Source organism: Zootoca vivipara, chromosome 9 (assembly GCF_963506605.1).
Source record: "Zootoca vivipara chromosome 9, rZooViv1.1, whole genome shotgun sequence".
Taxonomy (NCBI): Eukaryota; Metazoa; Chordata; class Lepidosauria; order Squamata; family Lacertidae; genus Zootoca; species Zootoca vivipara.
Genome location: NC_083284.1, coordinates 62,069,575 through 62,083,594, shown reverse-complemented (window position 1 = coordinate 62,083,594; position 14,020 = coordinate 62,069,575). Strand labels below are relative to the sequence as shown.

The window sequence follows — 14,020 nt, the reverse complement described above, 5'->3', positions numbered from 1 at the left end:
ATGGTGGTGTCTTACACAGAGAAAAATACGGTACTTTCTTTTCACCACAATAGGGGCCTTCTCAGGAGTGGAGGAAAAGCAAAGTGCTTGTGCACTTATTTAAACTATCGCTTATTTTAAATAACAGTTTAATCTTTTGTGTGAACTAAGCCAGTAAAACTTGCTTGTAGGTAAACATTTACGAGTACCCAGGCATGTGAATATACACTTCCTAAGGATTTTCCATTATTAGGAGCATCCCTGACTTTTTGGCTCATCTTTCTGACCCTTACTACTGTGTCAAAGCCCCATATTTTTATTGTGGTATTCCTGTTCAGAAATGCATAAAAGAAACATAGCCTATCTATACTGGAAACAATGGTAAAAACCTGGTTCTTACCACACAGACATCTGCTTGCTTACAGGAGCAGGTAGGACTGATTAATAGTTCAAGCTGAGAACGAAGCTTCTCATCATCACCAAGAACCTGATTGAACTTTTTCACAAAGTCTTGTGCCTTCCCAGGATCAGGAAGATTTTCTATAGAATTGAAATTCAAAAAGGTAGTTTATACCAGTAGTAGTAGCTTTAGTTGTACTGAAAAAACAACAATGTAACACTCATCTACAGATCTTACTTGCTATGGTCATCAGCTTTCCAAACATAGCAGCACTGTTAGCTTCTGACTGAAAAGAGAAGTTCAGAATGAGCATTTATACAGAAAGTTTTGTATACCAGAGCTGTTTCTACTGTTGCAGAATCTCTCTTCTCTCCCCCCCCCCACCCCACTTTGGTATATGAGCACAAGAGTACAAATACATGATCATCAATTAAAATAATACACAAATAAATATTTAGCATTTTGCTATCCCATAAAAGCCAATTTCCAACAACAAAGTAGTCCTAACCTAAAAGCAGGCAGCAGTAAAATTTGATGAGCAGCATAGTCACCACCACATCCACGGCCCTACTAGTCACACTGGCCAGGGCTGGCATTCTGAGTGGGCACAAATTGGACTGAATGCTGTCAAGTGACTACAGTGAAACGGAATTAGGATCCAGTGAGTCCTAGGCCCGCTCAGCCTCTCTCTCTCCCATTTTGGGCTTTCTGTGGACTACCATAGGTAGGAATCATGCCAATGACAAGAATGGGAAGATCTACATCAGAGGAGTGGTGCCAGCACAATAGTTTTGGGCTGTGCAGAATAACACATTTGCTCTATCCCACTGCCCCCAAGCCAGCAGATCAGGAGTTTGGGTTGCAGTGTAAATTACCAAAAAGAGATACTTTGTCTTTTCCTCAAAAAACCCAAAGGAAAATGCTAAATATTATTTAGTAATGTATGGTTCTGATTTATTCTATTAAATGTTGCTTCTAGTTTGTTCTTTTAATGCAAGAAGTCACTGATTGTAAAGGATTGACAACAAATATTTCTGAGCAAGAGTGGACCCCTTGCTTTAAAGTTCCATTAAGATACTGGTTACTAAGTTCTGAACTAGGAAAAAGGCAGTACTAGAATTTGAAATTAAAAGAAAAAAGAATTTGAAATTAAGTTTAAAACCATCATTTAATATATTAATTCAAAAATAGATGCAGATGTGTTACAAAGCATTAAATGTAAAACAAGACAATTAAGTTATTGTGAAAACCGTACAGTGGGTTGCTTGTGCAAATCTAGTAACTCCCGCACGTGACTCCTAAGCATGTTCTGGCATTTCCACATTTCATTCAGTGCCCTAGGCATAAAAGAAATGACAAATGTGTTAAAATCTGAAAAACTAGTGTGATTCTAAAAATACAACACTGAGTCCCAAGCTGACTGTTCTTCTATCACATTATCTGTTGTTGGCCCAATATTCTGCTCTCAATAACTTCTTCAGCAACAAGTCTGGACATATATTATGTGTATATGGAGATCTAGATGCCTGCCCACCTGTCAGTTGATTTTTAATCACAGTGTGTGCCTGCACATGCATGCACACAAGCACACACACAAAAAAATTCATTGAGCTCTTTATTCAACTAGTAATTTCAAAATATCATGTCTTAAAATCCAAATACAGAAGCTAACCTTGAATAAAATACAACTATTGACAAGATACTAGGAGTGAACATTGGCTCTGTGCATACTATGAACTATGAGGAAAACAGGTGATTCAGGGAAGGTCCTCATGATTCTGAGTCAGTTTATGCTGTTAAAAATGTATCATGAGGTGGAACAGGAACTCCCTAAGCTTCTGTGTGTTCTGTGGCCTTGACAGTCCAAAAATGTACAATCATGTATCTGTCTTTCTTTCTGAGAAACAAACTCAAGCAGACTGGAGTACTGTCTAAGTATTAAGAGGAAGGGGGGGGGTGGAAAATAGGAGAAATCTTCATTTTGTTGACAATTTCTCCCTCCCCCGTCTATTCTAGGGATTTATGTTATTTTTCTAATACCCTCTTCCCTATGATTTCTACTGTATCTACCCCATATCTGTGAAGTCTGCCCCTTTACTTTTTTATAAAAAATAATAAGCAAGCTACAGGAGCTTTCTGATCAGGACAAGCTTAATCCACTCTGGAGAACCTGCTATGCTTGCAAATTTCATCCTCTTCTAAGAACAGAAAATAAATTTAAAGTTGTGTTATGATCCCACATAATAGTGGGGGGGGGGGGGGGGAGAGATTTAAATCTGTCCTGAATAATGAGTTCAATTGCAAAGACACAGAGAGCACCTAAAACAGATAGGGCTGCTTCCCAAAGCAACAGATATTGATAGAAATTGAATCTTATGGCCAGTGTACACTCCTAGTAGACACCCAGTTCAGCAAATTGCTTAAACAAGTTTGCTCATCTTAACAGGTCACCTAATACGCAGTATTCTGAACAGTGAGGCATTTTGTTTTTTAATCTCCTACATATTGTGTGTTTAAAGCGACTGCTAAAGTGCACTGAGAAATTCCCTGCGTGGAAGGATACTCACTTAACAGCATTTGGGTCTAAGCTAGCATACAAATAATATAAGCACTTCATCCGCTCTTCTGTTTCCAAGTTATGTGGAACAAGATACTGAGCAAAGATTTTCTCCACCAATAATCTGCAAAGGAAAATAAATTGACAGATTTTGTATTTTCCAAAATATACTTTCAAATTATGAGCAGAAGCCTATGTATACCAGGACATCATCCTCTCACTTTCACATTATCTGCTATCCCAAAACAAGCAGGTTTGGGTGGATCTCCCTTGGCAGTTCCTCCAAAAACCTGTCAAGAGTTGGGGGAGACTGTTGAATGGGGAGGGGCTGAGCAGGGATGTCCACCAAAAACTGGGTGGACTCACTTTCTGTAAGTAAGTGTGAGCCTCAGAAATTTAATAAATAAATTCAATAAATAAATAAATAATCCCTCTGTGGATTACATAATTGTTTATATACAGGCAAAATTAATCTATGCTGCATAGGAATGCTTGCACCAGGGTGTTTCTTGCAGCACGTTAGTATTCTGCAGCTCTCCCTTTGGAAACCATTTATTTAGAACAATGATATTCTGTTGTTCTATCAAGATCCTGAAGATGGCCATCAGGAAGAAAAACATACAACAGATGTGAAACACAATGGCTCATTTCAGACATCAATGATCCCTGCTTGCACAGTTTAACAACTGTGGCATGCCTTAATGTCTCAACTGGACGAACTATTTAGCACTAATCAGAGATTATCATCACCAAACTGATTTTGATCCATGGTTTTGAAGATCCATGGTTTTGATCATGGTTAGTGATGACCACAGTTTGCTCAATTCAAGTATCCTGGTAAATTACCATCATCTCAAACCATAGAAGGGAGAAAGGGGGAGTATGTAAGCCTATAGCTTACCAATTACCCAAACTATTGTTCAGCAATAGCTCCATGCTGGCCAAATCGACCTATGGGAAATTTTATATACGTTTCTTCGGAACAGCAGTTATTTTGGAGTACTTTTGCCACCCGTTAAAGGCTTATGTATCCTGGATTTCCCTGATCATTAGTAAAGGTCTTGGCTGCTCTTGGTTAATACTTTTGTGAGGTTTTTACTGGTACTTTTATTGGATTTGTGAATTGTTTTACACTGCAAAGTGATTTGTAATTCACTGTATTGAAAGAGAAATAGGTTTAGATAAATTGGATATTGTGCCACTTGAGGAAATGGCTTAACATTGACTTACTTGTCATCGATGCTATTCTGATAATATATGTGCAAAAGTTTATCCTTTATCCAGCTCACTTTCTCTGCTGCATCTTTTCCAGCTTCGGCATGAAGACAGTATTTCTTGTATAGCTGGGCAAGACCCATCATTGCTTCTTTTCTTACTCGCCACTTAAAAGCAAAAGAAAGAAAGCATTTTTAGGTTTACAGGATTACATACTCTCTTTTTGTTTAATGAGTGCCCTTGATCTGTTCAAAGTGGGGTAGTTTGTAATTACCCTTTGGTGAATATTTTGGAACCTTTATTTTTTTAAAAAAAATTTGAATTGTTTTTCTTTCATCAGTCCCCCTATCTTTATCTCTACCCTTGTTATGGATATAATAGTGGCTTCTAAGAGATTTTGGAGTTTTTTACTAACGTGTTTAAATTTTCATACTTTACTGTTTTTAAACAAATTTTTAACAATGAATTTCTGTTTACTATCAGGTGACACAGCATATAAACTATTGTTTATATCTGGCAAAACAGACTGTGGCGCAGGATACTGTTTTTTGTATGTTATATGAGAAGTGGGATTTTTGTGACTTTGCTAGATCACTGAAAAAACCCCAATATTTGTGGTTACAGAATCTCATGGATTATAAGATGTTTGTGAAATGTATTCTACCTCTGATATTATACACCACAACTTGGTAGCTTTTGGTCGAATTTCCCTCTATGTTTTCCAATGACTAGAATGTTTCTGAAAATATCTAAAATGTAACTTACTATTGAAGAACCATCATTATGGTTTTTCCCCTTTTTCATAGCCTGCAGGACCGTAGAAATCCAAAAACATCTTACTTTTCCCAAAACAAAAGCTGGACAAGTGAACACTATCCACAAAAGTAGCCCTGTTCAGTTTTGATTAATTTGAAGAAAGCAAATAGGACTAATACAATCTTTTGTCTAAAATGTCATTGTAAGTTTCTTTATAATTAAACACTGAGAATAGAAACTGACATTTGACAGCTTAAATGTTACAACAGGTCAGCAATCACTTTTTCTTTGAAAAATGTCAATGTGGTGATAGTAAGAACAAGTCCTGATGTGATGCAGATAATATACATTTAGACAGGACATGTTGCTGTTACACTTTTTCAGCATGTAGGATCACAATCTCAGCCTGGAGTAAAAAGGGATTCTGAAAGCTGAATGAGCATTTCAGTAACTGGTTTTTGCCTGTTGTTGTGATGCGACATGCAATGAAAAAAACTTAAAATATCCATACAACTTTGAAGCATGAAACTGCTACATTTTCAGAGTTTTATTCTGTTATAGGATTTCCATTTCCACATGAGAATTCCCTTCACCCCCTGTAGTGCCTGGTACAGCCCCAACACCTGCTCTGAAAGTATCCCTGATCCTCTAGTGCAGGGGTGTCAAACTCAAATTCATCAGGGGCCGCATCAGCAGTTTGGTCACCCTCAAAGGGCCGGTTGTATCTGTAGGACTATGTGTCCACTCTTTATTATCATAAATTATTGTCACTGCATTCAATTATTACTGTTTTATGTAATAATGTAAGTAATAACTAGCTCTGAAAGCTGAAACATAGTCAGAATAATGGCAAGTAGATATTCAAATGTACAATTATTGTACAATTTATTGAAAAATGATTTTTGGTAACTGCACTGGGTGGTGGAGGCTCGCTAGGGTTTCATGCAGGAGCTTTGCAGAGCTACTGGTACCTGGAGATGCTGGGGTCCTTCTGCATGCAGGACAGATGTTCTGCCAGTGAGCCACCACCCTTCACCAAAGGGACTGGCTGAGGTTGACTCACTGGAGCTGCTCTCCTGGTTCCAGGGTTTAAGGGCCAGAAGTATAAAGCAGCATCCTATGTTTCTGAGGAGAGGGAGAGGGAGGGGAGGGGAGGGGAGGAAGGAAGGAAGGAAGGAAGGAAGGAAGGAAGGAAGGAAAGAGGGAGTGGGAGTGGGAGTGAGAGAGGAAGGAAGGAAAGAGGGGAGAGAAAGAAGAGTAGGAAATAAGGAAGAGAATAAAGAAGGAAAGAAAAGAAAGAGGGAGAGAAGACGGAAAGGGAGAAAGATGGAAGGAAGTAGAGGGAAAGAAAGAATAAGAATGAGGGAGAGGAAGAAAGTTGGGAAGGACGGAAGGAAGAAAGGAAGTAAGAAAGAAAGAAAGAAAGAAAGAAAGAAAGAAAGAAAGAAAGAAAGAAAAGAGGGAGCAGGAGGGAAAGAAAAAGAAAGAGGGAGAGAGGACAGAGATAAAGAAGGAAGGAAGGAGAGGGAAAGAAAGAATAAGAACGAGAGAGAGGAAGAAAGAAAGGAAGGGAAGGGGGGGTCGCCGCCTTGATTCAGCGCCAGAAAAGAGCGCGAAGGGACCCAGGGGCAAAAAGCATTTCCCCGGCCCCAGCTGTTTGTCGGCGCTTTGTTGGCGCGGCGCTTCAGCAGCAAGGTCCCACTGCTGGGTCCCGCTGGCTGGGGCGCTCGGCGGGCCACATGACGAGGTCTGGCGGGCCGGATTTGGCCCCCGGGCCTTGTGTTTGACACCCGTGCTCTAGTGTATATTCTGGGGGAATACAAGGGACGGCAGAAGAGAGGAAGGGGAGGTCCTATTGCAGAAATCCACTCATGTGACACTGATTATCACCCTATGAGTTTTAACATTATAGCATTCCTTTCATCTTACCCTTTTGTCCAGTGTTCTCTCTCTGACAAAGCCAAGTAACTGGTCATTGACTAAAGAGAGGTCCCTCTTGCCAGCCGTTATTATTGTAACAATGACATCATGTCGAATGGCTTCTTCCGGATCATGTGATCTAACCTTTAAGTACTCTAATACAAAAAGAAAACACTGTCAGTTTTATGCTTCTGGCTTGGTTGCAATCAAAGAACAACAAGTTAGGAATACCCATCCTTAGACTATAATTGTAAACACATGAGTTTAGGGAGAGATTAATATTCTGACTTCAATTAGGAAAGCAACTGAACAGAGTCACAGATTCCACTTAATGCAAAGCCTGCTGTGTTAAACTAAAAATTGCAAGAATATTAGAAATGATAAGCTACTCCATTTTGTATGTTGAGTCATGCAAAATATCAGAACAAGCACACCAGCTCCAATTCTATTTGAAAATTTGCCTTGAACAATCCTTTTAATCCTTCAACAGATTAAAAGAATAATCAAGTCAAACATTTATATATATATAATAATTATGTTAGTATTTGTCATGCCACCATGTTATGTACATGAGGTATTATCTTCATGCTCTTCTAATGAATCTAATCTAGGAGATAAGAGATCTTACCAGTGAGGTCTTTTGCTAAATCTGGATGGTTCATTAAACAATGGCTTGCAAATTTCACGCTTTCTAATCTCACAGGAACATGGATATCATTAAATCTGGAGAAGGGGAAATTAATTTACAATTATAATAGACAAATAAACTTAGTATGTTTTCATAAACTCCATCATTTCAGAGCGCAACACATTATGACACCCGATAAGACAAAGCAAACTCAAAACAAGTAGGAGAAAAAGGTATGGTAATCCTCTGAATAAAATGCAATAAAATGCATATAAGGTTACATCAAAACAGCTAAATGTATTAAGTCATTCACCTGACCCCTTAGGGGAGAGCAGAACCTAACTAACTAGTTTACATAGTAGTGCTGAAGAACCTCTGGCCATTTTTCTCAAACCACACCCACTCACCCACCCTCAAAGCTAATTTCCTATGTATGCCAGATGTGGCTGCAAAGAAGCAATCGGGAAGTTAAAGTATGCTCCTGATTGTTCCTTGGCAAGCATGGCTTGCTACTGTTATTGATCAGCTTATGTTTTCCATTTGAATGTGCAGTTTAAACCCAATGGTCTTCAAAGGGATCTGCTTGTTGGTCCACCTCACCTTTAAAAGTTGGCCCGTAGCCACTTGTGCTATATATATAACTATCAAAATCATAAATGCTACTACAGTGGTGCCTCAACTTACGAATTTATCCGTTCCAAAGGCACCTTCGTAAGTCGAAAAATTTGCGAGTCGAAAAACGCCATTGGAAACGTGATCTCCCATAGGAATGCATTGGAAATGGAAAAATTCGTAAGCCGAAAAATCCCTATCTAAAACCGCTGCGGGTTTTTTTCCGGATGTCGATACATTCGTAAGGGAGCGACCATGATCCCCATTCGTAAGTCGAAAAATTCGGTTGTCGAGTCGTTTGTAAGTCGAAGTACTTGTATTTAGTGTACATAGTTATTCCAAGGAAACTGTATACTGTAATAGCATATAAAGGCAGCAGGGAATACATTGGTACCTCGGTTTAAGAACAGCCCTGTTTACGAACTCTGCAAAACCATAAGTAGTGTCCCAGTTTGCAAACTTTACCTCGGTCTAAGAACGGAATCTGAACAGTGGAAGGGCACCAGCAGCAGGAGGCCTCATTAGGGAAACTGCGCCTGAGTTTTAGAACAGTTTCAGTTTAAGAATGGACTTATGGAACGGATTAAGTTTGTAAACCGAGGTACCACTGTATACTATTAGGCAAGATCTAAACTGAGCTTTGCTTCAAGATGTGAACACCAGTCCTATCTGAAAACAGAAGTAGGTCTAACAATATGTAGCAGATAGCCATGACCATATGAAAATCATTACAGATTTTTTTTTTTTAAAGAGAGGAGTGGTAGGAGGAGAGCTGCTTTGAGACCAGAACAATTAAAAACACGTTTATATGTTTTCTCACCGGCCAAGAAAGCACTGCCAAAGGGGACGGTTCTGCGTTGCAAGGTCAGAATCCTTAGAACCAAATAGCTTAGCTAAAAGGCGAACAACAGCTAAACGTTCCTCTCCATCGTTGCTCTACAGATTGAAGACGACAAAAAACAGAATGGGAATTAAATACTATCAAAATGAAACAAATATACAAAAATCAAAGTCATGTTATTCAACTATTGGATTCTTGCCTTTTGAAAAATCAAAGCAATACCAACAAGTATTTCAGCTCACAGACTCCTATGAAGATCTCTCTCTCTCTCTGTATTATGCAATGCCATCTTAAAGCCATAGAGCAGGCATGTCCAACAAGTAGATCGTGATCTACCGGTAGATCACTGGACGTCTGCGGTAGATCACTGGTAGATCATTGGCTCCCCCCAAAGAAGCTGCACAACTGTGGCTCCCCTAAAAATAGCTCAACATTTTACCTCCTCCCTGAAAAAACTCAACAACTTTGACCTGAACCCCAAAAAGGGGGTAGATCACTGCCAGTTTTTAACTCTGTGAGTAGATCGCAGTATCTTGGGAGTTGGCCACCCCTGCCAAAGAGCATGCGAAGCGACTGTTTAAGAAACATGAGCCCAAAGCACCACTTAACAGGTGGATCTAGTTGCTTGATTTTTAGGAACCTAAACTGTTGTCACAGCCTCATGCTGGGGACCTCCACATCTGTAAATATTAAATAAGTAATTTCACTTACCTTCAGTTTGAACTCAAGCTGTGGCATGACGGACAGCAATAAATTAGGATCAACAGCAAAAAGCTCCTGAATTAGATCAAATATATGCTCTGACAAGTCACTTACAGAAGACTTTCCTAGTACCAGGACCTGGTTAAAAAACTAGGGGGAAAAGCTATTATTAATAAGGTGCTTTTAAAATAAAGTTTATGAATAGTGATCTACAAATTTTGGCTGGTTTTTGTAGGTAAGTATTTGTGCTTGCCACCAATCTTGTTTGTCCTACAAACTGAAGGAAGGGCAGGCAAAGCCCAATGTCTGACATCAAGCAGAGCTTCAGGGGACTCTGCAACAGTGAAACATGCCTCCAAAGCACATCGCAAGGTGAGCTTCCACCCTATTGTACTACAGCAGGCTACAGCGTAGGGGGGCGTGTTCAAGGACACAACAAAAGCCACTGAGATTGCCTGCCCAGAGCTGCAGGAAGGAACCAGAGTAGGCTGCAGCAAATCCTACTCAAGAGCATTAATTTTAGGGCACAACTGCTTTGCAGATTCCAATGTTTAAAACCAGCATTCAACTAAAAGCTCAGACTTTTATAGAATTCACTATCAGCATAAGCAGTGTTCCAGCAGGAGACATTTACATAATTCTATCCCCACATGAACATGACCCATTTTCTGTCTGTGCTTCATCAATATTATTTGCTAAGTGTCTTCTAATCAGGAACTTGCCAGGCAGCCTGTGGAAAGTAGTAATTGCCTACAAGCAACCAGGCAAAGCCCCATGTTAAGTTCTCTGTCTCCTGCCAGGAGAGAGAAAAAAGTCCAAGGAGAGGGAGAAGAGCATGTGCACTGAGAGTAGCAGAGCCACATTATCCACTGCGATTCCATAGCTGGGTAGAAACAGAAGAGTACTGTGGCTGCTGTCCTAACTCTAAGAGAGAAAAGGGGAAAGGAAAATTCCTCTTCTGGTGGCTTAAATAGATCCAATCAAACAAAACAGTGATATATCAAAGCAGTTAACAGGATAGCAGTTGTATGTTGATGCATGTATTACTTACATTGGCAATGCATGGCTCAATGGTCTGGACCGTCCTTTTCAACAGGACTTTTGAAAGATCAAATGCCTGTTTATTAAGGTTCTAGAGTACGGGGGGGGGGGAATTAAGAAGAAAAAATCCAGCAATTTGTTAGTGAGCAGCATGTACTATTCTTTCTACAGAAATGGATCAGTTTGAGCAGAAAATAAACCAATGGTTCTAAAAACTCCCTCTTATCCAAAGTCTTATACAGGCATCCCCAAACTTCGGCCCTCCAGATGTTTTTTGGACTACAATTCCCATCTTCCCCAACCACTGGTCCTGTTAGCTAGGGATCATGGGAGTCGTAGGCTACAACATCTGGAGGGCCGCAGTTTGGGGATGCCTGGTCTTATAAATACTTCTAATTAGCTAAAATACATAACTTTTTATATAGCAACTTATATTTAAAGCAAAACATTTTCAATGTGAAAGGCACTATATAATGAACATATAACTCATAATATTAATCTTATTAAGGTTACTATTTCCCTTGATGCTGAAACAAAAAATACATAAATGACTGGTGTAAGGGAGAACAGATATATATATCCCACATAAAGCAAGACAGGGTTTCTGTTGGTACAAATTCTTTCTCCCAGAATGGAGTGATCCTCACATTCACCTATGCCTTCACTTCCCCCACCCCGCTGTTTGTTTATATACTCAAAATAGTCTTAAATCCATTATCTGAATTTTCAATTAGAGAACAGTATGACACATCTTCTAATTCACATCTTTGAGTTGAAGCAATTTTTTTATCTAGTCTGGCAACCTTATTGATTCACAAGTTGCCAACTGTACACACCCAAGGTTAAAACATGACAAATTCCTAGGACAGCTATTTCCAAGCCACCCACTAGATATTGTGAACTACATCTCCCACCATCCCAGTTTAATTGGGCATGATAGGAAGGTGATGGGAATCGCAGTCCAAACCATCTGGAGGGCACTAGGCTGGAGAAAACTGCCTTCTTCTCTACCTAGCTTCCCATATACAGTAATGACTTCCCCCATTCTGTTCCCATGGAGCCAAGCACTACCCAGCACCTAACCTAAACTGAATCTTGAACAGATCTGTTAGGTCCCAGGAGAGATGTTGTATGCAGCCTACAGCAGGCATCCCCAAACTGCGGCCCTCCAGATGTTTTGGCCTACAACTCCCATGATCCCTAGCTAACAAGACCAGTGGTCGGGGAAGATGGGAATTGTAGTCCAAAACATCTGGAGGGCTGAAGTTTGGGGATGCCTGGCCTACAGGAAGAAAAGCAGAGGGCAGACATACCTTGGGTTTCTCCAAATCAGCACACTATAATTACTCAGCCCCAGCACCTCTCCTATGAATCAACTGAGTACCTCTACATCCAGAATTGAGGAAGCAGCAACAAGGTACAGTATATGCACAGAGGGAACAAGGAAAGACAAAGGAGGAGGGGAACAAGCATCTTTTGCAGTTCTCTGGACAAAACATTGAAATGGACACAGAAGTAAAGCTATGCTACTGAAGCAAGAGTGGAGAGAGGGTTGGTTGGGTTTTTTTTACTTTGCAAACCTTGTGGGCAGGGATGAGGTTGATAAGAATTGAGTCCAATAGTTCTTGAGTAACTCCATCTCCTTCCATGATGATAGAACTCATCAAATCTAGCATGTGCATTTGTACTTTCTGGTTGTGGCTATTGCTAAATATAACATCAAAATTAGAATACATTGATTTAGCAGTACTAATATAACCAACTAATAACAGATCCTTGTTACTAAATGACACAATTAAATCTCACATCCTTTGACATATATCTGTTAATAAAAGCAATTAGGTCATTGTAACAGACATTTTCCTCTTAAGTTGAGTCACAATCGGCCATATGATGGCCTCTCTCTGACCAATATCCCATGCTGGGAAGTATCTTGGATGGAGGTTACACCACACTAATCATTCCCCTGTTTATTCCATCAAATGACATTGCCTCAATACAGCTTTGTATACTTTAACAGTCATGTCTCCTTTAATGGCAACATTAATTCATTATCTAAATCTTATTTTTATAATGAAGTGAGGGGGGTTTCTGTTACAAGAGTTCCTGGGGGAGTGTTGTGCTATTTTGCACATAGAAACACAAACTCCCAGTGGACTCTGAGTCAATTCAAAATGAGACTACCCAGTGCCAGGGTGATGGTCAGGTTTTGCTCCCAATGAAACAATGCCTCCAACCGTAGCATTCCACTAGATTGACAGAAGTAGGCCTCAAGAGTACTTTGACGCAGAACCCGCACACACTGCCTTGTTGTGCAGAGGAGAGGGGGAGTGAGGCCAGAATTTGACACCCCTTCCCCAGCCCTCCTGCTACCTTCCCAAAGCTGGCTAAGCAAGGCACCAGGCTTTGAGAAGGAGGTATGAGACTTATGGTCCTAGAGCATTCCCACCTCCTTCCCAAAGCTGGGAATGCGCTAACTAGACTTTGGGAAGAAGATGGGTGGATTCTAAGACCCTGTCAGAGCCCTCACACTTCCTTCTCAAAGCCCAGCACCTCCTTTTCCGGCTTTGGGAAGGCAGCCTGTTGAGGGTGGTGGTGGAGTCAAGTGTTGTTGAGGGCCGCCAAAAAAGGCACTGAGGGCCCCACATGTTATAACTGTCCTGAAATAGAGGAACTAAAATTGTCCCCAGTTCTGTGGAAAAGTAAATTTTGCTACTCCTCCAACTGTCTTGCCATTTAGAGCTAGGGTCTTTTGTCCCACAGAATTTAATGGGAAAGATAATGAACACAGCCCTCTCCAGTTCTCATTAATGATCACATTAGTCTCACTGCAGAACTCTGAAAACTAGCATTTGTATGTGTGTTTATATACACGCTCGCACACACACACTCAACATAAATATAGCTATGGGTGACAAGGTACAGTTCTCAGCTATATAACCATAGCAGAACATAGAAAAACTGCAACTCCTAAGGTACTTTTTTTTAGTTGCCAATATTGATTTATAATATAAAATTGTAATAAATTTTAATCAAGTAATATTTCTTTCCCGGATCACTAAAACTTTAGACAATCCTGGAATACATAAACCGCAATTATATTATTTCAACATCTTTTTTATTTTTAAGTTGCATGCAAGGATTGCACAAGAGGTCAAAGTAATCCAACTTACTTGATAACTGAAAAGAGAGTCCTAAAAAGCTGGATAAAAATTTCATTGCAATCTTCCAACTCAAAGCAGATGTTGTAAGATTTAACCCAAGCTAAATTCTATAACAAAAACAAAGCATTAAATTACAATTTTGATCTGAACTATGTATATGCAAATGTTGATAATACGCATTAAAATTTTAAAGTAGTCTGCCAGT

At 39.8% G+C, this 14,020-nt stretch overlaps 1 protein-coding gene across 3 annotated transcripts in view; it reads right to left on the bottom strand.

Annotated features, from left to right (window-relative positions):
• Positions 1–14,020, bottom strand: part of PDS5A (PDS5 cohesin associated factor A) — a 64,209-nt gene that overhangs the window by 27,593 nt on the left and 22,596 nt on the right. For all 3 annotated transcript variants that reach the window (XM_035111916.2, XM_035111918.2, XM_035111917.2), the window contains exons 5-16: positions 13,825–13,922; positions 12,232–12,358; positions 10,662–10,742; positions 9,620–9,760; positions 8,888–9,003; positions 7,456–7,550; positions 6,837–6,982; positions 4,167–4,318; positions 2,947–3,060; positions 1,635–1,716; positions 617–665; positions 380–519 (exon numbers count right to left, since the gene is read on the bottom strand). In XM_035111916.2, coding sequence (XP_034967807.1) covers positions 380–519; positions 617–665; positions 1,635–1,716; positions 2,947–3,060; positions 4,167–4,318; positions 6,837–6,982; positions 7,456–7,550; positions 8,888–9,003; positions 9,620–9,760; positions 10,662–10,742; positions 12,232–12,358; positions 13,825–13,922 — 1,341 coding nt within the window. The remainder of the gene's footprint in view (positions 1–379; positions 520–616; positions 666–1,634; positions 1,717–2,946; positions 3,061–4,166; positions 4,319–6,836; positions 6,983–7,455; positions 7,551–8,887; positions 9,004–9,619; positions 9,761–10,661; positions 10,743–12,231; positions 12,359–13,824; positions 13,923–14,020) is intronic.